Below are 25906 nucleotides of genomic sequence, written 5' to 3'. Positions count from 1 at the left end.
CCCCCAAACCTTAACTGCTAATAACCTAGTGTTAACTGGGAGCCTTACTGATAAGATAAACAGTCGACTAATGCATACTTTGTATGTTATATGTATATTACATAATATATTCTTACAATGAAGTAAACTAGAGAAAAGCAAAGGTTATTAAGAAAATGATAAGGGGCCAACTATGGTGGCTCATTGCCTGTAATCCCAGCACTTTGGGAGGCAGAGGAAGGCAGATTGCTTGAGCCCATGAGGTTGAGGTTGCAGTAAGCTGAGATCATGCCACTGCACTCTAGCCTGGATGACAAAGTGAGACCCTGTTCAAAAAAAGAAAAAAGAAAGAAAATAAGGAAATACATTTACATTACTATACTGTATTTATTGATTCCATAAATTTACATCGTCTGTTTACAAAAAGAATCCTTGGACTGAAATGAAGGGCATCCACAGCCACAGACCTCAATCTTTGATACATATCAAGCAATTCAGCTTTTTCTTGTAATGTCATGACTTCTACTTCTTGGGAACACTTCCAGCATCACTAGTGGCACTTCGTATGGGTCCCATGGTATTATTTGAGGTTTATGGTGCACTAAACACGATGGAAAATACTTAAGAATCTCAAGAGAGTACTTTTTTCTGCCACATGAAATTTACTGGCGAGTCGAACTGCTCATACAGAGATGATGAGCATCAAACAGCGTTTTGAGCGGATATTCACAACACCTGAGCACACGGCAGCAGCAGTAGGAGGCAGCTACAAAATGACTGCAGTACAGTGTGTACTCCCGTTGGTTTTATGCGGCTATGATTTAACCTTGCATCTTTACATTTGTTTACATTTCTCTGGACTGTGAATAGCACCATGTACTGTATATGTGTGTAAACTTTGAGAAAATTTAGCATTTTATAATAGGTTTGTGCATATTTTGTAGTAGCACATGATAAAAGACTAGTATATACATATATTTTATGCATTCATGACATACCTTTTAAATTTTTAAAAAATATTTCTAGGCAACAGTTTGTGTTTTTTTAGATTATCAAAAATCTCCAAAAAAAAAAAACAAAAAAACTTCCAATGTATTTATTGAAAAAAATCTGTGTATAAGTGGATTTATACAGTTAAAACCCATGTTGTTCAAGGGTCAACTGTATTTGGAAGTGTCTTTAGTCTCAGCCTGTTTGAGGTCACCAAAACTGCCTTGGAAGGAACAGTTTGATCCTTCTGAAACACTTGCCCTGATCTGATTTACTGAACTCATCATAACATGTTATAAGTTAGAAAGGACCTATTTGCTTTATAAAGAAACTAGGGATGGCCAGGCATGGTGGCTCAAGCCTGTAATCCCAGCACTTTGGGAGGCCGAGGTGGGCGGATCATCTGAGGTCAGGAGTTCGAGACCAGCCTGACCAACATGGCGAAACCCCGTCTCTGCTAAAAATACAAAAATTAGCTGGGTGTGATCGTGGGTGTCTGTAATCCCAGCTACTTGGGAGGCTGAGGCAGGAGAATCACTTGAACCCGGGAGGTGGAAGTTGCAGTGAGCCAGGATCGTGCCATTGCACTCCAGACTGGGCGACAAGAGCAAAACTCCGTCTAAAAAATAATAATAATAATAATAATAATAATACAGCTCAAAGACCCTGTGTCTTTGGGGATCCAAGTGTATCACTATCAATATCTATATCAATGCACTCAGTGCTTATAGAACCACATTTTGGGTCTTCATTCAGGAAATTATTTCAGTCATTTGTTCAGCCTGTAAAATTTAAGAATCAACCAGTACCTAAGGTATAGTGAGTTGTGTTCTGCTGTGGCAGAAGCACACATATACCAACTAAGCCAAAGGCTTGTCCACTGACTGGTAGGCCTTCTCCTGGCAGTTGCCGACTAACTCCCAGGATGCTTTAGGGTTGGCACTCAGGATCAAGGTCCCACATTGCAGCCCTGGCTGAAAACAGCTATATATTCCATTGCCCTTCTCTGCGGTGCTTATTAACTGGTCACTTGGCCTGTCATTGTTCATTTTAGCCCTGTCTGGAGATGAGGCTGCTGTTCCTCCCCAGAATATTCTGAATTGATTACAGTAGCTTCAGAAGAGTTGCTTCCATTTTCACATACGTAGTTGAAAATGGCTTTTCAACAATGACTGACATTTAAAAAAAAAAAAAAAACAGAAAGAAATGGCCATTTAGACTCCATTTTGGGTGGCACCAAAATTTATAAAATGTTACTATTTTGCAATCCTAAGATGTCCAAACTGACAAACCTGTATCAATAAACAGTAGCATAAGTGTAACACTGTGAAATAAAATTTTATGGTGTACCTGTTCCTGCATTTGAAAGTTGTTTTTAATGTTTAAAGTTTATTGTCACTGTAAAGTTGCTATTGTCTGGGGTTTTGATGTTAAAATGTTTTATAAAATGGTGGTGATACTGAATGGTATAATTTTATCCTTATACCTGGTAAAATAAGTTGGCACCTATGTTGGTCCCCAAAGTTTTTCCCAAAGGCATTTTTAAAGCTGTTTTAGGTTCATACAAAATTAAGGGAAAGCTACAGAGATTTCCCATTTACCCCCTACCCCCACACATACCTGGCTTCTCCCTTATCAACATCTCCCACCGGAGTGGTACATTTGTGACAGCTGATGAACCCACACTGACACACCATTATTACCCAAGTCCACAGTTTACATGAGGGTTCACTCTTGATGGTATACATTCTGTGAGTTTGGAAAAATTATAATGACATGTATCCACCATTATAGTATCATACATATTAGTTTCACTGCCCTAAAAATCCTCTGTGCCCTGCCCAAAAGTTTTAAAATTTTACTATTTTGGTGAAATCCCGAAGTCTTAACAAGCCACATTAGAAATATAAAGTTGCATTCTCACTGCAAAACCACAGAAGCTACTTTCTAAATCCAACCAATCTGGATAACCCAATCCAGTCAAACACCTGACATTTCTAACAGATCTGAACTAACATACAGAGCTCTTACAATCCTTCTGAATTAGCTAACAAGCACTGACATTTTTTAGGTGGATGAGGATTATTTTCCAACAATCTCTGTACCAAGTTAGAAAAAAATAATTCAAGCCCAGATCAAGCTGTCTCACATACAGATTTCAATAAATATTTTTATTTTATTTTTTGTTGAGACACGGTCCCACTCTCCTGCCAGGCTATAGTGTAGTGGCATGATCATAACTCACTGCAGCCTTGAACTCCTGGGCTCAAGCAATCCTCCCGCTTTAGCTTCTGGAGTAGCTGGGACTACATGCATACTCCAAACCTGGCTAAAAAAAAAAAAAAAAATTTAGAGATGAGGTCTTGCTATATTGGCCAGACTGGTCTCAAAACTCCTGGGCTAAAACCCAACGTGCTAGGACTACAGGTGAAAGCCATCACACCTAGCTCAATGACCATTTTTTAGCAAGCAAACAAAAAAGTTTATGTAACCGGCTAGGCGTGGCGGCTCACACCTGTAATCCCAGGCACTTTGGGAGGCTGTAGTGGGAGGATCACGAAGTCAAAAGATCAAGACCATCCTGGCCAACATGGTGAAACCCCGACACTACTAAAAATACAAAAATTAGCTGGATGTGGTGGCAGGCACCTGTAGTCCCAGCTACTCGGGAGGCTGAGGCAGGAGAATTGCTTGAATTTGGGAGGCGGAGGTTGCAGTGAGCTGAGATCGTACCACTGCACTCCAGCCTGGCAACAGAGTGGGACTTCATCTCAAAAAAAAAAAAAAAAAAAAAGAAAGAAAAAAGTTTATGTAACCTGTATTAAAGGTCCACTTAAGGCAGGCTTGACAATATTCCAGAAATAGTACTCTCCTAACCTAGTTAGCCAAGGCAACCAGAAATCCTTGGACAAAATGGCAGGAAGCAAGACCATTTTGGGATCAAGTGTCAGGCACCATGCCTAAGGGTAAAGGCCATAGGCTTCACTAGATTGTTACTTCCTTTTCACTTAAATATGAGGATTACTCTGAAATAATTTAGTAAGTTCACATATCCTGAATACCTCTGGTTTTGCCACTGAGAGCCACTACTAGTATCTATTATAATGATCAACAAGCTATGAATTTCAAAACTATACTTCACACATTTACTCTGCTGATTATCAAAACCTCTGGATGTGACTGAGATACAGATAGAGAAAGCACTTGAAACCACTGCCTTTGGTCTTTCTGATTAGAATACTAGCTGTCCACTCCTGAGAGAGAAATCCTGTTAGAGCTAATGACTCCTCCTGGGGTGCTTGTAACCTGATACTAGTATAAAACAGCGCTGCCTATTCCAAAGAGAGAATGAAAGCAAATTACAAACATAATTGGGAAAAGAAAAAATACTCCACACTCCAATTTCTCAGGACCCAATAGATTTTATTTCAGGTGAGGATAAGGGACAAGCAGTGTGAAGACAGGGAAGGAGAGAAGGAAGTCTCTATGTTCTGAATGATTCCCTACCCCACTGTTGAGTGCCACATTCTGCCCTTTTACAATTTTAATTAATTTTTACTGGGACTTTGATAATACCACAGAAACCCTGTGGCTTCCTGTTAAAATGATTGTGTTACAAGCCTTATTTTTATTAGAAAAGTGAAATTTAACAAATATTTTTATTTGTATTATTTTGAAGCATTTCACCAATTCTAGGTGGAAGCACTACATCATTGAATGGGAAATCAACAAATGAAAAATGAAAAAAAAGATTACTTATCCATTCACAGTAAGCACAATTTTACTAGAAAGAGAGATAAACTTCAAAAAGACAGAACTAAAAGTCACATATAAGACTGTGTTCTTCTATATGCTACACATCAATTTGTAGTGGCACCAAAGTGTCGCCTGCTCTGCCTGAGGGAGCACTCCCCCTAGTGGTTTTGCATAGGACATAAAGTTAAACTTTTATTAAAGTAAAAATGCCTGGATCAAATAGAACACACATAAGGAGGAAATTCTTTATAAAATAAGTACCTTGATGTTAGGGTGACTTAGAAACAATTCTTAGTCTCTGAATTCTAAATAGCTGAAGACATGCAGCTAAAACAATAATTTTTATTTTAATTTTTCATTGTTTTTGAGACGGAGTCCTGCTCTGTCACCCAGGCTGGAGTGCAAGGGCGCAATCTCGGCTCACTGCAACCCCCGCCTCCCAGGTTCAAGTGATTCTCTTGCCTCAGCCTCTTGAGTAGCTGGAATTACAGACACCCACCACCACACCCGGCTAATTTTTGTATTTTTAGTAGAGACGGGGGTTTCACCATGTTGGCTAGGCTGATCTCGAGCTCCTGACCTCAGATGACCCACCCGCCACGGCTTCCCAAAGTGCTGGGATTACAGGTGTGAGCCACCACGCCCGGCCTAAAATAATAGTTTTAAATGTGCAAAAATATCCATCCTTACTGAGCTGATTTATATTTGTTTCAAATTCTTTTTAGATTCAACTTTTAAAAAATACATTAGGCCAGGCGTGGTGGCTCACACCTGCAATCCCAGCCTTTTGGGAGGCCAAGGCGGGTGGATTGCTTGAGCTCAGGAGTTCAAGATTACCCTAGGCAACATAGTGAAACCCCGGCTCTACAAAAATACAAAAATTAGCAGGGCATGGTGGCATGCACCTATAGTCCTAACTATTTGGGAGGCTGAGATGGGAGGATTGCTTGAGCCTAGGTAGTGAACTGTGATCCTACAACTGTACTCCAGTCTGGGCAACAGAGCAAGATCTTGTCTCCAAAAATAAAAATAAAAAACCTTAGATCAAAATAAATTTAGAGCTAAATCATCAGAATTAAACAGTGACTAATAAGATGCTAACAGAAAATCTGAAATTGGAGATTCTTTCATATAACAAAGTTCCTAAATGCCTATTATATATTAGGCACTGTTCTTTGTTCACACTAGTAACAAAAGACAAAACATAACTATGCTATTTCACATTTAACAGTCTTTAGAATGTTGACTGATTAGATATTCTGTAAGTATCTTTTAGGTTTGTTCTGTTTTTGGTGTTTAAACAAATAATATTCTGACAACATTTAGTAAATTAGTATCTTTCCTTCTTGAACACATACACTTTAAAAAATTCCAACTTCTTTTGTAGCCACTAGGCATGCTGAGATTGAGAGACTTATTAGTTATCAGGTACTGACCCTGGCCACCTCCCAAAATTGTCCATATGCCTGGGAAGCAGTGCCTGCCACTGTGCTGGAGTGGCCTCCTTGCAGCACACTTTGCTGTAATACTCTCCAAACCAATTTTCTCTAACACTATGTGACCTATATTGAGGTAGGGCATTCCAATATATCTTCCAATTTTGGTGAATATCACTGAATGGTTCTCAACAATTAATACTTTGGTACACTTTTATTTGGGGGAGGTGGTGGTCACAATGACTAGCATCAGTGGGTAAGGGCCAGAAAGGCTAAATGAATCCTGCAATGGGATGACAGTTTTTTATCCTAAAGAACCATCTCACTCAAAAGGCCAATAGTGCCGTCCACGAACGGACACTGAGCTGTTGTCACCTGGTACGGTAACAAAGACAGAAGCTTCACTATACTCATGTAATTTTTTCTACTAGAGAGTAAGTCAGATAATTTTAGTATTGTATTTTATTAAATATATTTATATGCCACAAAAATTATTTTAGTGACAACTACCAGGAAAGTACAAAATCACTTAATAACTGGTTTTCTACATCTTGATTTGTCAAGAAACTCATAGGCAAATGGAAAGTAATAAGCACTGACTGCCGTTACTTACTACAGTGAACAGTTTTGAGAACAAGAAGAAAACCTGTAACACTGAAAATTGCTTTATATCCCGTTCACAGATCTCTTTAAAAGGTCTACTTTAAAAATAAATCACATAAAGAATTGTTCAGACTTGTTTAGTGATGCCTTAACTTCAGAACATTTGCAAGGAAATTACATGTAAAAGCAATTATCTCAATACAATTAAATCCTATTAAAGAAAAAAAGTTTCCTATTAAAGAAAAAAGTTTCCTTTAAACCAGTGGTTCCCAAAATTTAGCATGCATCAGAATCTCCTGAGGGAAGCTTGTTGAAATACAGAATGCTGGCCTCCTCCCCAGAGTTTGCTATAAGTTTGCAGGCCGTTCTGATGTTGGTGTGGGCACAACACTTTGAGAACCACCACTTTATGATCTAGTCTCTAGAATTCAAACTAATAAGCAATGCTCATATGCCTTTGCTTTTTCTAACAGTAAATAAATAAAAGAACATTTCAGGTAGCTGCATCAAACTTTAAGCCTTTAGACTCTTGAAATGTTACATTGGCTCACATAACTGTGAGTTCAAAAGACAGAACTAAAGGACAGCCCTTAATAATCTATGACTACATGAAAACATTTATTTACATGCCCTCTACAAAATGTATTTAGAAAACACAGTAACTATTAGGTACACGACCTTGCTCCTATCTTCCCCATAGTGCTTCTTCTCTATAGAAAATCCAATATGAAATTATAAAGAGTACTCAGAATAAGAACTTCATCTGTCATAAATGTACACATAAATATCAGTGAATTGTCATACTCAAGACTCAAGATTCAGGAACTTCTTCATCAGGGCAGCAGTAATATTCCACAAAACATATTTGTCCATCTTCATTTCTAATCATATACTGTAATGAAAGGAAGCCTCTGTTATCTGTCCGAATAGATACCTTACAAGATAGGACTAATGCCTTTGTAGAGGGTTTCAGTAAAGAAATCTTGTATCTGTAGAAAACAAAATAAAAAGCTGTTATATCAACACAGTGAACACTGCTCAGAACTCCCAAGGACAAAAAGTAGCAAAACTAAGAATAAAATCAGGTACTTATCCAATTTGCAATATTTTCTCTTGATGTTTTTAAAATTCATCCACTGTTAGAACCCTACATCCCCTAGTAAGTCCAGCACTCTACTGTTTATTTTTATAAAATGCTGTGCATTTTAATTAACAGATTGAAAGTGTTTTTATTTAACAGAAATCTGGTATTTAACCTCCTCTTTATCACCAATGGGAACCTCTATATTAAGAACTGACCTGTTGACTTGGGTCTGATTACAATGAAATGCTTCCATCAAATCAGAATCTTTGGGATAGTCAAGGTGGGAACTTCCTGCATTTCCAAAAGTAGATAACCTATAGAAAACGATTACCTCATTTATTCATTGGTCCAAAAATAAACCACATTAGGATCCAAATAAAGAAAACACTTCCTTAAGAAATTCATACTAGTGGAGGAAACAGACATGTACACAAATGCTTACAACACACGATAACAAGTACCATAATAAAGCTCCCACTAGAGTTCCGGGAGTTCAGGGCAACTAATCAACGGCTTTGAAGAAAATCAATTGTAAAAGGAAAAGGGTAGCGGACACTTTAATTTCATTACCCTAATCCTACTCTGAAAATGACTTTTCCTCATCCTTAAGTCAGAAATATATAACAGGAGAGAGAATTGAGGACTGATGGAAGACCCTGATCTAAGTCAACTGCAACCCTTAGGTCTGTTCCTAATCCTACACCGAGGAATTACAGCTTTTCTGTATCTTAGACTGCTCTCAAGGCTATTTCATGGTTTTCCTCACTTGGTAACACCAAAAGTTATTTGTAGACAATTTGTAAGTGTTAATATGCTGATTTAATCTGCAAGAACTTCTGAAGCATTTGCTGCAGGGTTAGCACATTGCTAACTATTATATGAGCATGGTGATAAGATCCAGGTTGGTTTTCTCTAAGCTCCATTTCTGGCCCCCATCTTCCAGGTGTTGGTTTTCCTGGGGTCCATCTTTTCTTTCTTCTAATATAATCTCTCTCTCTGACCCGTCTCATCCATGCCCAGCCATGATGATGGTTCCCAAATCTAAATTTCCAGTCTAAATGGATCTCCTGAGCACCATAACTATGCATCCAGCTACTCCCTAGTGTCACAGGTACTTAAAATTTAACATATCCAGGAAAAAATTTCAACTCCTACCTCCCCTACCATCAAATTGAACATATCCAGGAAAAAATTTCAACTCCTACCTCCCTACCACCAAATTGTTTCCCATCCTGGAGATGAAAGATATCATGGTCCATCTAGTTACCCAGGCTGAGAGAGATCACTGAGGAGATCCTCTGAAATATTGTTTAAGTACCTGAAATTTTTCACTTCATTCCACTGCTAAAGTAGGGTTTCCAATTTCCATTTTGGTTAACACTTTTATCAGACCCTGAGCCAAATTCTTAACTCCCCAAAGTCATGAGAAGGGCCTGTGATTCTTTTTCTTTTTTTGAGACAGAGTCTCACTCTGTCACCCAGGCTGGAGTGCAGTGGTGAAATCTCAGCTCACTGCAACATCTGCCTCCTGGGTTCAAGTGACTCTCCCACCTCAGCCTCCCGAGTAGCTGGGATTATAGGCACGCGCCACCACGCCCAACTAATTTTTCTACTTTTAGTAGAGACAGGGTTTCACCATGTTGGCCAGGCTGGTCTTGAACTCCTGACCTCAAATGATCCGCCCACTTCAGCCTCCCAAAGTGCTGGGATTACAGGTGTGAGCCACTGCACTTTTACAGCCAGGCCTGTAATTCTTCTAAAGTAGTTACAAAAAGAATACCTTATTCCTTTTATTCCATATGTCTTTAGTGCCTTTATTTAACATTCTGAAATATTTCAAAAAGAGAGTATTTAGATCCTGAAATATTCTGAAAAGAGAATATTTAGATCCTCTCTCTAAATTGCTAGAATCTCTAAACTGAGTCTAACCCTGAACAGACACTTGTGTTCAAGTATCAGGAGCAGCTTTTTTGATATGGTATTCCTGCTGAAAACTGCCCTATCTTGGGAAGCCAGCTTTGAGCAATCATCTCTAAATCCTTATATAAGCGTTTCCCAGGTATCTCTGTGTGCTATATTGGTACTTAATGGTTTGCTGTTTCACGTATGTTGGTTTCACCTTGGTTTTAAGCTGTTCTTCCCATAATGCTTAATAAGATGAATAAGCACATGGTAGGTGATCAACAGATACTTGGTGACTGAATGAACCATGTGTAGAAAACACTTTCTTCTGCAACCTGAACTTGAAAAAGATACCATAATACAAACACCCTTTCAAACACTTAAACCCAATTTTCCTCATGATGTAACCTGATCTATGACAGTAAGTAGTAGTACAATGAAAATACCACTCATTTATAAATTAGGGGACTGGGTTTCTCATCTAGATGCCACCACCACCTAAATATGACATAGTGAGTGAATCTTCCTGGGTCTTAAGTTTCTTGAACCATAAAATTATGAGGTAACAGTACAAGCTGTCTAAAGTTGTGAAAACTCGAAAAATGTGGATAATAAAAATTTTGCACCCTAAGCAAATGTCTAAGTGGGAAGATGGGAGTACAGACCACATTAACTATAACTGCACTGCTCTCAAGTACCTGAAATAAGGCTTGTCAGGAGACATGGTAATTTGTAGGACTTCACTCGTCATATCCAATTCAGAAAATGCTTCACGGAGCCCCTCTGACTGCAGAATAATTTTATTAATAACATTGGTGCTGCAGAAATCAAAATCCAAGGTCTCCTCAGGTTCCTGCGTATTGATTTTGCAGACCGTTACCACTCCTCCTTCTTCCAGAAACAGCATCAGAGGGTAACCATAACCTTGGTAACACATCCGAAGTGCAGTTAAAGTCCCTGCAATGGAAAGAAGTCATACTTGGCGTTAGCTTTATAGCTCTGGGTTCAGCTTCTCCTCGAAATGATACATCAAATTTCTCAAGAATAATTTATTCCGTCCAATTTCTCACATACATGTATTTCCTCATAAAAAGGGATTACATCTTCCCTGATGACAGTTGTGTGTAGACAATTCCAAAAATACAAGAAAACTAGGAACCAGAATAAAATGTAACATAATTCTTTGGAATCATTTTCAGGTTGTCATAAACACCTCAGAAGTAGCTTGTTGATTTTACATCCATAAAATTTCAGGATAGAGAATCTATATGGATCAACACAGCAAGTAACTAAATTGCTGCAGAACAGGGTATGCTATTCCTTGAAGGTTCAATGTGTGTAACAGTGGATTGCTATCATCTGTACTGTAACGTCAGTGTACTCACTATGACAAGGATCCTTCTAACTTTTCCAACTGGGAGATATTTATATTTCCTCACATTTTAAAATCAAACTGAGAGAAAAAGAGGGTTGTTAATGGTGGTGTAAATTTTAACACTGCAAGCCACTAGCGGCAAGGAGGACTATGACAGGATATTCAAAGTCCTTCTCCTTGCTGGACTGAGAGCCACAGTGAGGAATGGAACATGACAGATGCTTTTACGAAAAACCAGCTGGAGAACACTGTCATTAGAAAATGTATAACTCAACAGTGGAACTGTCTGTGGAAAGTTAAAATACACTTTTCTGGAGAACTATATTGAATTTTTTCTAGCTAATCTCCAGGTTGCTTTCCTATGAAATAAAATTCTGGGGATTCCTTACAGTTTTATACCTACAGCAATTGAATTTCACCATTCTTAAAAATAATTCCCTTAACAAATAAAAAAATATACATTTTAAAGAAAATCATTTGGCAGCCGGGCACGGTGGCTCATGCCTGTAATCCCAGCACTTCAGGAGTCTGAGGCGGGCAGATCACCTGAGGTCTGGAGTTTGAGACCAGCCTGGCTAACACGGTGAAATCTCATCTCTACTAAAAACACAAAAAAGTAGCCGGGCATGGTGGCACGTGCCTGTAATCCCAGCTACTTGGGAGGCTGAGGCAGGAGAAGCGCTTGAACCTGGGAGGCAGAGGTTGCAGTGAGCCGAGATTCTGCCATTGTACTCCAGCTTAGGCAACAAGAGAGAAACTCCGTCTCAAAAACACCAAAAAATCATTTATCAAAATAGACATAACTTATAAAATATGGCTTAAAAGAAACAAATTTTGAACACAGTAAACTAGGAGTCAGGAGAACTGGCTTTCGTTTTTCTCTGCCACTAACTAGCTGAGTAATTCTGGACAAGTTAGGGAAGAGAAGCAATTAAAACATTTCACAATATTAAAGATATTAAAGACATGTCCAAAGTATTCTTTTGGCCAGTTCAAATTTAAAATCCCTCAAAGCCTTGTAAATTAAAAAAAGAGGAATGTAAATACTTTTACAAATATGAAAGACCTATAAACATACTTGCAATTAACATTGTGAAATGTTAGAACCCATGACTGTGGCCACCGAAAAATGAATTGGCATTAGCTTTCTGAACAAATGTTTATATTCCAAATAACTTCCTGTATTTTTCTGACCACTGTATATAATACTTTTATGTCTTTATACTGATAATAGTTTACCTGGCATAGGACTTGATCCAAAAATAGACAAACAGTCTAAAAGGACAGTTAAATTAATTCGAAAAGTAACAGACTCTTCCTGAACTTTAAATTCCTGAAATATTCCAGCCTACGGAAAAAGTAAAAATGAAAATTGTTATGTAAAAGAATGAAAATATACAAGGTCCTAGATTTCACTTTATATGTTTAAAAAATACAATACTGTGCTAATCCTATGAGAATAATTTCTGATTAGCAATCAAAACATCTTAGAGACATCCTTTGAAGCATCCTTATATCCATTCCTGGATCTAAAACTATTCCTCTGGGACTCTCCCTTATCTCGTTTTTGTGTGTATCACTACTGCTAAGGTCACTTGGAAAATAGACGGATGACTTGATAATGCATGAGCAATATTAGTTACAACTTTTATTATTATTTTTTATTGATTCGGGGGTCTCACTATGGTTACTCAGGCTGGTCTTTAATGCCTGAGTTCAAGCGATCTTCGTGCCTCAGCCTCAGTCTCCTGAGCAGCTGGAAATACAGGTGTGAGCCACTATACCATGTCGCCGCACAAAGACAAGAACCATGTCTTATTTACCTCTCTATCCCTGAGGTCATGCTGTGCACTTACGTGTTAAAAAAAATGCTTAGTTGAATTTGCAATCCTATCTGAACCCTACAAATATTACTTTGGAAGAACAAAAATTCTATTACAACCAGTAAAGGGAAAAAATGCTCTTTAGTAACAGCAAGGTGGTAGTATCGCAGTGGTAAAAAGAGCAGATATTCTGGAAACAAATGTTCAGGGTTCTTATCCCAATTCAGCCACTTACCAGCTGTGGGACTGTTGGCAAATCACTTAAAATTGTGCCTCGTTTCCACATATATAAAACGGGAATAACAACAGAACCTGCCTTATAGGACTATTGTTAAAATTAAATAAGTTAAACACTAAGAAGACTGTAGCGTAGCCGATAGTCTAGTTTAATAAACTTTAGTCATTACTAACCATTATCTCTGTAAAACAAGATGGGAAAAGAATTTGTTACCGGGAGAGAAAAAAAAAATTCAAGTAATGACGTTTGTTCTCTAACTTAAGACTATTAAGTTATTTATCTATTATTTATTATGACTATTGACTATTAAGTTATTATGCGTATTAAGTTATTATGTCTACTAAAACCTTCGGATTTCATTAAATTGCATTTAGAATATCTATGGCACAGGCTTAAAGGCGCCTACTTCCATACCTGAATAAAAGCATTTGCTTGCACACACTTTGCATTTTCCACTGTTACTTTGATACCATTTTTAGTTGCGAAACACGTGGCATGCTCTCGGAAATGAATAGCTTTCAAAATAGTGGAGAGATTCCTAACGTTGTCAAGGCTGGCCACAAGGCTGTACTGATCATCCTCATCTTGGATCTGCTGGGTCAGAAGGGGCATAGTCCACTGCGCATTCGGCCCGGAGGGAAATGCTCCTGGGGCCAACACCTGCTCGGCGAATCGCGAAACACCTGAAGGGACTGGACAATAAAACTCACATCAGTGCAGGCGAGGTCTGGCGAGCTCCACCTGCGCTGAGAGGTGGACGGGGGCTGGGCGGCTGAACTCAGCTGACCAGGCCGAACCCCACCTATGTAAATGTCTTTGTAATTTTGCGGGAAAATTAAGTTACGATTTCCTCGTCTCTGTAAGAGGACAATAACGTGAAAAGTTGTGAAGAATGAAGACACGCAACTGACACGGTATCTCCGCTTGGGGCCAGCTTCTCCCGGCCAAACAAACAGGAGCTCTGAATCCGACCGCGGCACCAGCCTCGCTTCCAACAGAACAGGCGATGGGGGGAGCGCCCAGAGTGTCCAGATCATCCCCCAAGAGTCCCAGACAAGCCCATTCACCAGCCCGCCCGCGGGACAGCATCGCTTATTAGTCTCGGGGTCCCCGAGTGCGGACACCCTACCTTTGCGGTGGGGTCTGGACGCCCGAGAGACCTTCCCAGGAAAGTCCCTGAGGAGGAGCTAGACAGCGTAGGAAGTGGAGCCGCTCCCGCCACTCTTCAGACCTGCCCTCCACTTCCGCCACCGTCACCACAGAGCTGAAGGAGGCCTAGAGAGCCGCGCGTGCAGCGCCACTGAGACCGGAAGGAGACACCGCAGACCTGGAGGACAACCGCGTAGCTGAGCGCTTAGAGCCACCGAACCATAGAGATCGGAAAGAGGAGCGAGAGGCAACGCCGGAAAACAGGCCAAGAGCGCAGGCAGTAAGGCAAGATGGCGGCAACCAAGAGGAAACGGCGTGGAGGCTTGGCAGTGCAGGCGAAGAAGCCAAAAAGAAACGAAAAAGATGCCGCGCCGCCAACTAAGCGGCACACCACCGCAGAGGAGGTGGAGGAAGAAGAGAGGGACCGGATCCCAGGCCCCGTTTGCAAGGTAGAAGGGGATGCCCCCGGGCTACACCGGCGGCGGCGGCTCTGGGCGCCTTTTCTTGGGTTACTTACTTGACTACAGCTCTGCTAATTTCAGAGTAGCCAGAGTGTTAACGGTAGGTCGATTTTAGCAATTCTGCCAGCCAGACTGGGCACCGAGTTTTCAGCTAATCCTTGTGCACGTGTCCGCCCTCCTGGAGGCGGCGGGTTTTAAAATCTTTACCCGGCCCACGGGAAAGCGACTTACAGGGTGCTCACATCTAGCGTTTTGTCTTCGTAGTTGTTGAGTTGTTTTGTTTTGTTTTGTTTTGTTAATATTTTTGAAAAGTAGGGCTTTTACTTGGCTATTTCTCGCTGTTGAGTATTTCTTCCAGTGATTAGTATGCCTATACACTGCCATAGTCAGCCACTCTCAGTCAGGGATCCTACAGTTTGTTAGGTGAGCCTTTAAAAAGTTGTTGCCCTTAGGACTGTGACTCTGATTTATTAACCAGTTTTCAACTCAAGGGATAATGAAAAATAGGCTAGGTACTATGAGCTTTACTTGTATTCAACAGACATTGAATGTGCCATGCATTTTACCAAGTTAGGCATCTTTTGGGTTTGAGATTGCAAAGGTGACTAGCATGTGACCCCTTCCTCCTGAAATGTTGGAGTTTAGGAGGAAACTTAAGAATTCAAGTAAGTTGATGGTTTTTATTCAAAATAAGTGCACGTTAGTTGGAATTAGCTAGATTTCATTCAACTGAGAACTCATCTTAAGCTAGACAGAATACTGTGAAGGCAAGGATTATCTTTGACATTAATTTCTGCGTCCTCCGCACTTAGCAGAGTAGTCTAGCACGCAGTAGGTGTTAAGTCAATGACCCCGTGTGGTGTGATGGCAAGCTCTAGGAAGGGAGTGTGAGCTCTGAGGAATAAAAGATAAGTGTAAATTCTAGCCCCGCTCTTTTCTGCGCTCTTTTCTGCCCTGCAGATTGGGACTGGGGAGGGGGGAGAGAATATTTACTTTTTATGAAAAATAAGCTGGGCTTGTACACTTCCAATAAATGTTAGTGTTCTCACTCTTCCCTTAAGGAGCTAGATAGTATCCATAATCTGAGCCATACTTTGATACATTCTATGGAAATGCAAGAGATAGAGATTACGTTTACCCTAGTATAATAAGATAAAGAATCATGAAGGATTTAGTCTTTAAGCTGCATATCAGAAGAAGTGTAGAATTTTGACATTCAAAAGACTTTGAAGTAGGGAAATGCTGAAAAATGTAAAAAATAGAGCCAGATTGGATTGCATTAGGCTTCATTTGGGGCAATAATGATGTAAAAATGAAAATGTATTTTACAATTCAGTGTCGAAGCTATGTCGTTTGAACTTTGTTTAGAAAACTCTGGGAAGTAAGGATGTGACTGAAGTATTACTTTAAAAATGGCCGGGCGCGGTGGCTCACGCCTGTAATCCCAGCACTTTGGGAGGCCAAGGAGGGTGGATCACTAGGTCGGGAGTTCAAGACCAGCCTGGCCAATGATGAAACCCTGTCTCTACTAAAACTACAAAAAAAAAAATCAGGCAGGTGCAGTGGTGGGCACCCATAACCCCAGCTACTCAGGAGGCTGAGGCAGGAGTCGTTTGAACCCGGGAGGTGGAGATTGCGCCACTGCCCTCCAGCCTGGGTGACAGAGTGAGACTCCATCTCAAAAAAAAAAAAAAGTAAACTTGAAAGAGCTAGTCAACCATATCCGTTGGAGGTGTTCTTCATGTCTGAGAAAGTTAGCCATTTAGGAGTTTTGCAGTTAATATAAGACTCTAAGTGCAGTGTGAATAAGAAAGGATTAAGAATTGTGAGAAATTATTATGAGACCTCTGCATGGAGAGCACAGAAATAAAAGAGGGCTAAGAAAGAACTTTCAGGGTTGGGAGGAGGAATTGGAGAGATTGAAGATGAAAAACAAGAAACCAAGGAGGGCATTTCTGGGTGGCAGATGTGGTCAGTGAATGTTGGTGAGAGATGAAATTAAAGGAGTCAGGATGGTTTGACTTGCTACCTGGAAGCTCTTAAAAAACAAACAGGGCCAGGTGCAGTGGTTCTCACCTATAATCCCAGCACTTTGGGAGGCCAAGCCGCTTGAGCCCAGATGTTGGAGACCAGCCTGGGCAACATAGGGAGACTCCTGTCTCTACAAAAAAAAAAAAATACTAACTGGGCATGGTGGCACATGTCTGTAGTATCCAGCTACTGCAGATGCTGAGGTGGGAGGATCACTTGAGCCCAGGAACTTGAAACTGCAGTGAGCTGTGAGCATGCATCACTGCACTTCAGTCTGGACAACAGTGTGAGACCCTGTCACAAAACAAGGTCAGTTCAGTATGAGATTTTAAAATCTTTTTAACATTTTCTTTTTCTTTAGGGCAAGTGGAAAAATAAGGAACGGATTCTCATCTTTTCTTCCAGAGGAATAAATTTTAGGACAAGACATTTAATGCAGGACTTGAGAATGTTGATGCCTCATTCTAAAGCAGGTGCCTTTGTATCATATACTTTAGAAATTTCTGTCTATAAACTTAGCTATTTTTATGTTTTCACTTATTTTATATATTCTTCATTTGTTCAGTGTTTTCACGAAAAAAACACAATACCTTTTATCTTTTCAAGTGTCACAATTTTTCTAGTTAACATTTTGTAAGAAATTCTTTAGACTTCATTAGGTAGTTTCTTTACTTTTTAAAACAGATGTCCTAATATTATTGAAACATTTCTTGAAAGTCCAGGAATGCCTTCACTGTAATGTTTCTAAAGGTCCTGAGATAGGTGGGATGGTTTGTCCTAAGTGCTAAGGACTGCCATGTGTTGCTTTTTGGGCTTTTTTTTTTTTTTTTTAACTGTTTTTATTGAAAAATGTCCCTGGGATAGAATTTGAAGCACCTTTTAAGTTGGAGTCGAAAAAAGTAAAGTAAATTAGCCAGGTGTGGGACCACTTGCCTGCAGTCCCAGCTACACAGGAGTCTCAAGCAGGAGGATGGCTTGAGCCCAGGAGGTCAAGGCTGCCATGAGCCATGATTGTGCCACTACACTTCAGCCTGGGCAAGGAGCAAGACCCTGTCTCAAAAAAAAAAAAAAAAAAATTGTTTAGAACAGTGGAGTGGCAACGCATCATATTTGTGCTTATGTTGAGAGGTGTTTTGGGGGTTTTTTTTGGTTTTTTTTATTTTAAAAATTTTAACTTTTTTTTAGATTTAAGGAGTATATGTGCAGATTTGTTACACAGGCATAAAGTCAGTTTTCTTTGACATCTGTGATTAACAAGTGAAAGATATCTTCATTGAAACTGGTTTCCTTTAACATAGTCTTTGGTTTGTGAGAATTTTCCCATTTTTGAAAAGGATTCCTAAACTACCTAAATACTGAGAAACACTGCTTACACTATAATTTCTAATTCTTACAGACTCTATTTTATTTTCTTTACATTTACAAAGAGTCAAGATTTTTTAAGCGATTGTTTTCAGGTCTTGTTTTGAAAATTAATAATAAAATCTCCTTTAAACTGAAGAGTGTAAAAACACTTATTTTTTAGATAGCATATGTGGTTTGATTGAAATAACTTTGAAATCACCTTTAATTTACTTGCTTTGTCTTTTTTTTCTTTTTCTAGATACTAAAATGGATCGTAAGGATAAGCTATTTGTGATTAACGAGGTAATTTTAGAAAGTAATTGCAATAAAATATTTTAAAAACATTAACAGTGGCTCATTTCAAAAATAAGTCATTCAGTGACTTTAAAAATTGTTTTGTAAAAACTTCAGACACGTTTTATTAACTCTTCAATAACTGCTCTTCCAGATTTTTCTCCTACAGTTTAGTGCTTCAGTCATGTCTGTTTGTTTTGTCTGAACAAGCATATTGAAATCTCAGGAGAAGGATTATGTCTCATTTTTTAACCCTGTAGTGTCTAGTATTATGCTAAATCCATAGTAGGTACTCAAAAAATGATCAGTCAGCATATATAAAGTAAAATAAGAAGTCCATTAAACATATCTATATATGTAGAAACCCCACATGATAAAAAGTGTTTTGCCAGTATTAAAAGTGATTTGTGTGGAACTGCTCTTAAGGTATTACAAACTAGGAATAGGTTACATTTTCAAAGTGTATACTACACTTATGTATATTTTTTTAACCTCTGGAAGCACAGAACATGAATTTACATTTTAAAGCAAAATTTTCAAAACTTAGAAGAATTAGGATCATTTTTTTACTATTAGCCTTCTTGAGAGCACAAATTTTTGAACCTCTGTTATAATACCACATCATTCTATGTGTTGCAGAAACTGTTTAACAGAGCAATGTCCCTTTCATTATGGAACTTACATTCTAATGGAGACAGGCCATAAACAAGGTTTATAATTTCAAGTAAAGACAGGAGAAATGAAGCAGGTTATAGGTTTTCAGCAGCTGAGACTAGACCGGAAAAACCTGTTCAAAGGGATGATGTTTAACTTAATATTTTAGCAGAGATTTAATGAAGGAGAAATATGGTAAAAGACCATCTAGGAAGAGAAAATGGCAACTACAAAGGCCCAGAAGTGGCACAAGCTTCCCATTTTTGTGTTTATTCTAAGACCAATAAGAAACAAAAGCATTGGACCTAAGTTTTTTTTTTTTTTTAAGTTGTCAGGGTTTGTTTATTTGTTTAACTGGTTTTGGAGACAAAGTCTCACTCTTACCCAGGCTGGAGTGAAGTGGCATGATCTCAACTCACTGCAGCCTCTGCTTCCTGGGTTTAAGCAATTCTCCCGCGTCAGCCTCCCAAGTAGCTGGGACTACAGGCACACGCCACTATGCCCAGCTAATATTTTTGTATTTTTAGTAGAGATGGGGCTTTGCCGGGTTGCTCAGGCAATTCACCCACCTCGGCCTCCCAAAGTGCTGGGGTTACAGGCATGAACCTCATCCACCCATAAGTTGTTAGGTTTAAAGTCTTAAATAGTTTGGAGTTTATGAGTACTATATTAGTTAGGGTTTATGAATACTACAGTAATACAAGACTTCACTCCTGTAATGTTTTTATATCTTCTCAAGTGTGACTTTTGTAAGCCTTAATTGAAGTTTAATTTGAAATAGGTTTTATATACTTAGGCTTTTTACCCAATCCCTTAATGACTTTATAGAACCAAATCACCAGAAATGATAGTATAAATGAAGAACAGCTTAAGTTTTGTAATCTTAATATCAAAAAGCTAAAAAGTTAAAAACCAAAATAATCATTAAAAAGGATGTTTTTAGTTCTGTAAGGACTGGATTTTCATAAGATTGGCTAAGAAGATTGATTATGAAGGATCAACATAAGATTAGTTGTGGTATTCTTTATCTATTTTTAGTCTTTGTAGTTTGTACATGGGACTATCGGCAGAAGAGGTTCCTGGCCAGGCGTTGTGGCTCACGCCTGTAATCCCAGCACTTTGGGAGGCCAGGGCAGGCAGATCACCCAAGGTCAGGAGTTCAAGACCAGCCTGACCAACATGGAGAAACCCCATCTCTACTAAAAATACAAAATTAGCGGGGCGTGATGGCGCATGCCTGTAATCCCAGCTACTCTGGAGGCTGAAGCAGGAGAATCATTTGAACCTGAGAGGTGGAGGTTGCGGTAAGCCAAGATCGTGCCATTGCACTCCAGCCTGGGCAACAAGAGCGAAACTCCATCTCAAAAAAAAAAAAAGAAAAAGGAGGGGGGAGGTTTCCAGTAATCAGAAGTGAGACCATTTTAGATGCTAGGCCCAAAAATATGATAGATAATTTCATCCAAGATACGGGCAGAGCATCTAGTTTACCTTGTGTAGAATACCTAGAAGGAACTTAAAGGTTCCTTCTGTGAATAAATAAATGTTTTGGTCTTTGTAGCCTATTAGCCTGGTTAGGTATTTTTGAGATAATCTAAATGATATTAATCACATATAATTACTTTAGTTCTCACTTATATTATCTACTTCATTTTCCTATACTTTGCTTCCTTTAGGTTTGTGAAATGAAGAACTGTAATAAATGCATCTATTTTGAAGCTAAGAAAAAACAAGATCTCTATATGTGGTAAGAGAATGTATTAAGATATTGGTTAAACTCCTTTATTTAAGTGGATTTGTTCTTTGTACCTTTTATGTTATAGACTCCTAGTCTTTCATGTTAAGAGGTTGAGAATGAATAAAACTTTTTTGATTTCACAAAACTTGATACCTTTAAAGAAAATTAAATATATGAATATAAGCATATTATTTATGGTGAATAGGTGGTAAGCATTGACTACATTCGCTGATCAGTTGAAAAAGCTTCCTCTATATCTTTCAGGCTTTCAAATTCACCTCATGGACCGTCTGCTAAATTCCTTGTTCAAAATAGTAAGTTGACTCAATAAAATTTTTTAGATGAGGAAATTAAAAATAATCTTTTGAAATAGTTGTGCAAAAGTTGTAACTATTTTTGTTTTCTTTGCAATTTTTCTAGTTCATACCCTTGCTGAACTAAAGATGACTGGAAACTGTTTGAAAGGTTCTCGGCCCCTTTTGTCTTTTGACCCTGTAAGTTTCTCATTCAGTGTATGAGGTCTAATTTTCTTATCTGGCGTGGTTGTTTTTAGTAGATATAGTTGTGTAATTCAATTTAGTTTCACCCTCACCTTGATTTTATGGATTATCAATTCTTTCAGGCACATTTATAATGAGGTTATAGAAACAAATGAGCAAACAGTTTTAAACAAGGCAATCTACTGTTAAATAATATGCTTCCTTTATTTTTATAGGCTTTTGATGAATTACCACATTATGCTTTGTTAAAAGAACTCTTAATTCAGGTAAATATCTTTTAGCTATCCAAAATATACATGATATGTCTTGGAATAAGGAACTAACATACACTTTTTAAACTAGATCTTTAGTACACCACGGTATCATCCCAAAAGCCAACCATTCGTGGACCATGTGTTTACTTTCACCATTTTGGATAATAGGATATGGTTTCGGAACTTTCAGGTAAGCTTTACTTGATTTTTTAAATTATACCTTCTTTTTAACGGAATTAAATTTATTTATTTACTTATTTATTTATTTATTTTTTGAGACAGAGTCTCGCTCTTGTTGCCCAGGCTGGAGTGCAGTGGCACAATCTCGGCTCACTGCAACCCCCATCTCCCGGGTTCAAGCTTCTCTTGCCTCAGCTTCCTGAGTAACTGGGATTACAGGCACCCGTAATCACGCCTGGCTAATTTTTTTAGTTTTAGTAGAGATGGGGTTTTACCATGTTGACCAGGCTGGTCTCAAACTCCTAACCTCAGGTGATCCTCCCACCTTGGCCTCCCAAAGTCTGGGATTCCAGGCGTGAGCCACTGCGCCTGGCCTAATTTTTTTTTTTATTAGAGGTAGAGTGTCGCAGTGTTGCCTAGGTTGATCTTGAACCTCCTGGCCTCAAATGATCATCCCTCCTCAGCATCTTGAGTAGGTGGGATTACAGGTGTGAGCCACTGTACATGATCAATTTTTCATTAAACTTTTAGATAAGGATATACAGGGTCTGCATACACAAAAAATGCAAACAATCCTTTTGTTTTAAATAGCTTCCTTTTCCCTAAAGAGATTGCTGCAAGTAACTATGTACTGTCTTATACTTTAAGTGATCTCTACCTACTTCTATTCATGACTGTTAGTTGATACAGAGTATGGATTTCCTAATAAGCCATTATATATTTCACTTTATAGAAAAGGAATAGCTTGAAAATCCATGAGATACTTGGGTTCCTAATTTGTGGAAAGTGCTGTAAAGGATACAGTAAAATATAAGTTTCTCTCTAAAAGCTTTAAAACCACCTCAAGGGTTAAGACCTAGCAAAATGTAATTGCTATAGAAGGCATTCAGTGGCAACTGTTAGATGATGAGTCATACAGTGACTCATTCAGGAGAAAAGAGGAGGTGATTCTAGAAATCTTGAAGCAGGAGTTTGGCAGGATAAGTGCAGAAAGGTGAAGAGGTGGAAGAGAACAAGAACAAAATTTTAGACAGCACATGACATAAACTGAGCTCTTTTCTGCATATTTTATATTGGATACCTGGCATGTGAGTTGAACACATCCTCCTAACCTCTGAGGGCAGACATGCCTGAACTAATAGATAACATAAGTATTTGTTGTTCAGAAGTCACCTTTTAATTCCATAATCAGTAGCTGTGAAATAAATTTGGCTACATATCCTTTTAATCTATCTTGAATTAGATTTATAAACAATTTAGGGATTGGTTTACATTTCAAGAGTTCCCCCATAATATGCTTTAATACATTTTGTTAATAGTGGTTACTATTTTAAAATCCTGTTTAACCACAGTTTTTCAAGGATATATGCATTGTGAGAAGCAAGATGTAAACCAAAATCGAATTACTCAATTTGAAAAGTACACACTGAAAAAACATTTTTCCATGATGACTTCCTATAAGTACTAATAGATTTCAGAAAATACTGATGATTTGGCATTTACCAAGTTTCACCCCCACCTTGATTTTATGGATTATCAATTATTTCAGGCACATTTATAATGAGGTTATAGTCAGTATACCTTTTTGGAATAATGTAACCAAACCAAAACGAAATGTTTCCTTTTTATTAAAGATCATAGAAGAAGATGCTGCTCTTGTAGAAATAGGACCTCGTTTTGTCTTAAATCTCATAAAGATTTTCCAGGGAAGTTTTGGAGGACCAACTTTATATGAAAATCCTCACTACCAGTCACCAAACATGGTAAGCTGTTGTTTTGTTCAGTAGTCTTCAATGTACCGGAACCCTTTGGCCAAAATGATTCTGTGAAGTAATTGCTGTTTTATTACCTGTGAAACTGAATTTGGTTTTTGCTGCATAGAGACTTGGAAATTACTCCTTTTTTTCATGACACTGGCTGAAGGGATATAAAGTTCATAACTGAAAGTTTTTGCCTTATATAAAATGTTTATTTTTATTTCAAAAGCGTCTAACCTTTTTTTTTTTTTTAATTTTAGCATCGGCGTGTCATAAGATCCATCACAGCTGCAAAATACAGAGAGAAACAGCAAGTGAAAGATGTGCAAAAACTGAGAAAGAAAGAGCCGAAGACTCTTCTTCCACATGATCCCACTGCAGATGTTTTTGTAACGCCAGCTGAGGAGAAACCAATAGAAATACAGTGGGTAAAACCAGAGCCAAAAGTTGATTTGAAAGCAAGAAAGAAACGGATTTACAAAAGGCAAAGAAAAATGAAACAGAGGATGGACAGTGGGAAAAAAAAATAAGTCAATGGAAACCTGATTTGTTTTTCAGTTACTTTATATTTATTTTGTATTCAATGTGTAAATACTTTTATTATCTGATACTATCTTATGTCTAATTAGTGTAGCATTTAGAAGAAAAATTAAGATCTTAAAATCAGTGATTATCTTTTCCTAAATAAAATATCACCAGAATTCATAAGTTAATTTCTGATTTCTTTTTGAAGTTTGTATTGCTAAAAATGTAGCACACTTAATGTAGCCTGTTCTCTTGGGTTGGAATTTTTGGTTTAGCAAAGCTGAAATTCAGACATTTATTAGGTCCTATTATTTGTAAAAGCATTCAACACTTCAAGAGCATCGATTGTGGATGGTAAAGTAGGAGTAGACTGGTAGAAAGGAAAGCATCTCACTGAAGTTTACTTTACTCTGAGTCACCAGCTAATGAAGCCATGGAAGAACCAACCTCTGATCTGTCACTTCAGAAAAGAGGACATTAAAATGTTTAGATTTTGAGAATCAAATGCGTTAATGGCTGTGTCGAAAGCACTTTGTGAATTTTTTATTTTATTGTATTTTATTTCTGAGGTGGAGTTTTGCTTTTGTTGCCCAGGCTAGAGTGCAATGGCGCGATCTTGGCTCACCGCGACCTCCACCTCGGTGGTTCAAGCGATTCTCCTGCCTCAGCCTCGCAAGTAGCTGGGATTACAGGCATGTGCCACCACGCCTGGCTAATTTGTTATTTTTAGTAGAGATGGGGTTTCTCCATGTTGGTCAGGCTGGTCTCGAACTCCGGACCTCAGGTGATCTGCCCGCTTCAGCCCCCAAAGTGCTGGGATTACAGGCATCAGGCATGAGCCACTGAGCCCGGCCAAATTACATATTTATTTTAGAAGCAGTGTGTGTAGATTACTTATTTAGAAAACTAATAGTAAAAGAAGAAAAAAATAGGACAGTTGTTAGAGGGGATACCAGAACATTTGAATTTTTTCTCACATGAAAGAGAAACTGCTTATTGTGTAAGGGGGCACTGGGCTTAATATGGGTAAATTAGTAACAGGGAAAGAAAAGATTCTGAGTACCAGTGACCATGGAGGTAGGTGGCTGCTGACATAGACAGATAGAAATACAATAATATATAACACATATATCTAATGAAATTACACATGCTGTTTCATCACCTGCTTTTTTGACTGCACACTGTTTTTCTATGTGTGTGTTCTACGTGTTGACTTGCTAACTGCATAGTATTCTGTGTACCATAGCTATGTAATCAGTATTTACAGTTTTTCCTGTTTTTTTTTCTTGCTGGTATCAATGCTTGTAGTGAATCTATATATGTTACATATGTCTTTTTACACAACACTTTTGGTTTCCTAGAAGTGCAACTTAGGTTAAAGATTATGAACTCTAAGCTTTTTGCTTGCTCCCTCCACCACCATAACCTCACTAGAGGTTAGGGGGTTCATTTCCTTGTCCCCTTACCAGTTTCACTATGCATGAAAGAATCTGTCAATTTAATAGGTTAAAAAAAAAAAAGCACTTTTTTTTTTTTTTATTAGTTACTGGTTTATCCTTTTTGACTGGACTAATGTTTTTCTGTAGTAGGACTGTCTTTTACTGATTTTGTAAGCACTTTTATATAGTAAGTTTATTGTAGATATCTTTCCTAGTTCACTTATATTTTAATTTTATGTCTTTATTATTTTAAGTCTTTAGGCAGAATGATCAATATTCATGGTTTTTTTCCCTTAAAGTTTTTGTTAAGGAACGGCCTTCCTGAGTGTTTAATTGGCTACTTATCTTGAAATAGTCTAAATTAGGAAACTTGAAATCTTAAAAGTCATCTAAATTA

General features: G+C 38.3%; 2 protein-coding genes across 3 annotated transcripts; one reads left to right on the top strand and one right to left on the bottom strand.

Moving 5' to 3' along the window:
* Positions 1 to 352: 352 nt before the first annotated feature.
* On the bottom strand, positions 353 to 14562 carry RAD1 (RAD1 checkpoint DNA exonuclease). Of its 2 annotated transcripts, XM_011969115.1 has the most exons (7): positions 14316 to 14456; positions 13601 to 13869; positions 12365 to 12473; positions 10449 to 10707; positions 8064 to 8162; positions 7569 to 7753; positions 353 to 580 (listed from the first exon to the last, which is right to left on the bottom strand). In XM_011969115.1, the coding sequence occupies exons 2-6, from the start codon at positions 13796 to 13798 to the stop codon at positions 7576 to 7578; spliced, it is 843 nt and encodes a 280-aa protein (XP_011824505.1). In that variant the 5' UTR covers positions 13799 to 13869; positions 14316 to 14456; the 3' UTR covers positions 353 to 580; positions 7569 to 7575. The 2 variants fall into 2 exon arrangements, with proteins under 2 accessions (XP_011824505.1, XP_011824504.1); XM_011969114.1 differs by lacking the exon at positions 353 to 580 and having other exon boundaries at positions 7359 to 7753; positions 14316 to 14562.
* BRIX1 (BRX1, biogenesis of ribosomes) lies at positions 14274 to 24262 on the top strand. Its single transcript, XM_011969116.1, has 10 exons — positions 14274 to 14784; positions 17189 to 17300; positions 18431 to 18474; positions 20793 to 20863; positions 21119 to 21168; positions 21275 to 21348; positions 21570 to 21620; positions 21697 to 21798; positions 23423 to 23551; positions 23806 to 24262. The coding sequence occupies exons 1-10, from the start codon at positions 14626 to 14628 to the stop codon at positions 24073 to 24075; spliced, it is 1062 nt and encodes a 353-aa protein (XP_011824506.1). The 5' UTR covers positions 14274 to 14625; the 3' UTR covers positions 24076 to 24262.
* The last annotated feature ends 1644 nt before the right edge of the window (positions 24263 to 25906 follow it).

The sequence above is a fragment of the Mandrillus leucophaeus genome, unplaced genomic scaffold (assembly GCF_000951045.1).
Source record: "Mandrillus leucophaeus isolate KB7577 unplaced genomic scaffold, Mleu.le_1.0 Scaffold873, whole genome shotgun sequence".
Lineage (NCBI taxonomy): Eukaryota > Metazoa > Chordata > Mammalia > Primates > Cercopithecidae > Mandrillus > Mandrillus leucophaeus.
This window is presented reverse-complemented; position numbering and strand designations above follow the sequence as displayed.

What these genes read in the sequence shown, in the direction of transcription:
- RAD1 (XM_011969114.1), bottom strand. Translation starts at nt 13,798, where the DNA reads ATGCCCCTTCTGACCCAGCAGATCCAAGATGAGGATGATCAGTACAGC. An exon ending in TGGATCAAGTCCTATGCCAG is followed by an intron (nt 10,708 to 12,364) that starts GTAAACTATTAT and finishes TTTCCATTGCAG; the next exon opens with GGACTTTAACTGCACTTCGG. An exon ending in AATCAGACCCAAGTCAACAG is followed by an intron (nt 7,754 to 8,063) that starts GTCAGTTCTTAA and finishes TGTTTTCTACAG; the next exon opens with ATACAAGATTTCTTTACTGA.
- BRIX1 (XM_011969116.1), top strand. Translation starts at nt 14,626, where the DNA reads ATGGCGGCAACCAAGAGGAAACGGCGTGGAGGCTTGGCAGTGCAGGCG. An exon ending in TAAATTCCTTGTTCAAAATA is followed by an intron (nt 21,169 to 21,274) that starts GTAAGTTGACTC and finishes CAATTTTTCTAG; the next exon opens with TTCATACCCTTGCTGAACTA. An exon ending in TAAAAGAACTCTTAATTCAG is followed by an intron (nt 21,621 to 21,696) that starts GTAAATATCTTT and finishes TTTTTAAACTAG; the next exon opens with ATCTTTAGTACACCACGGTA.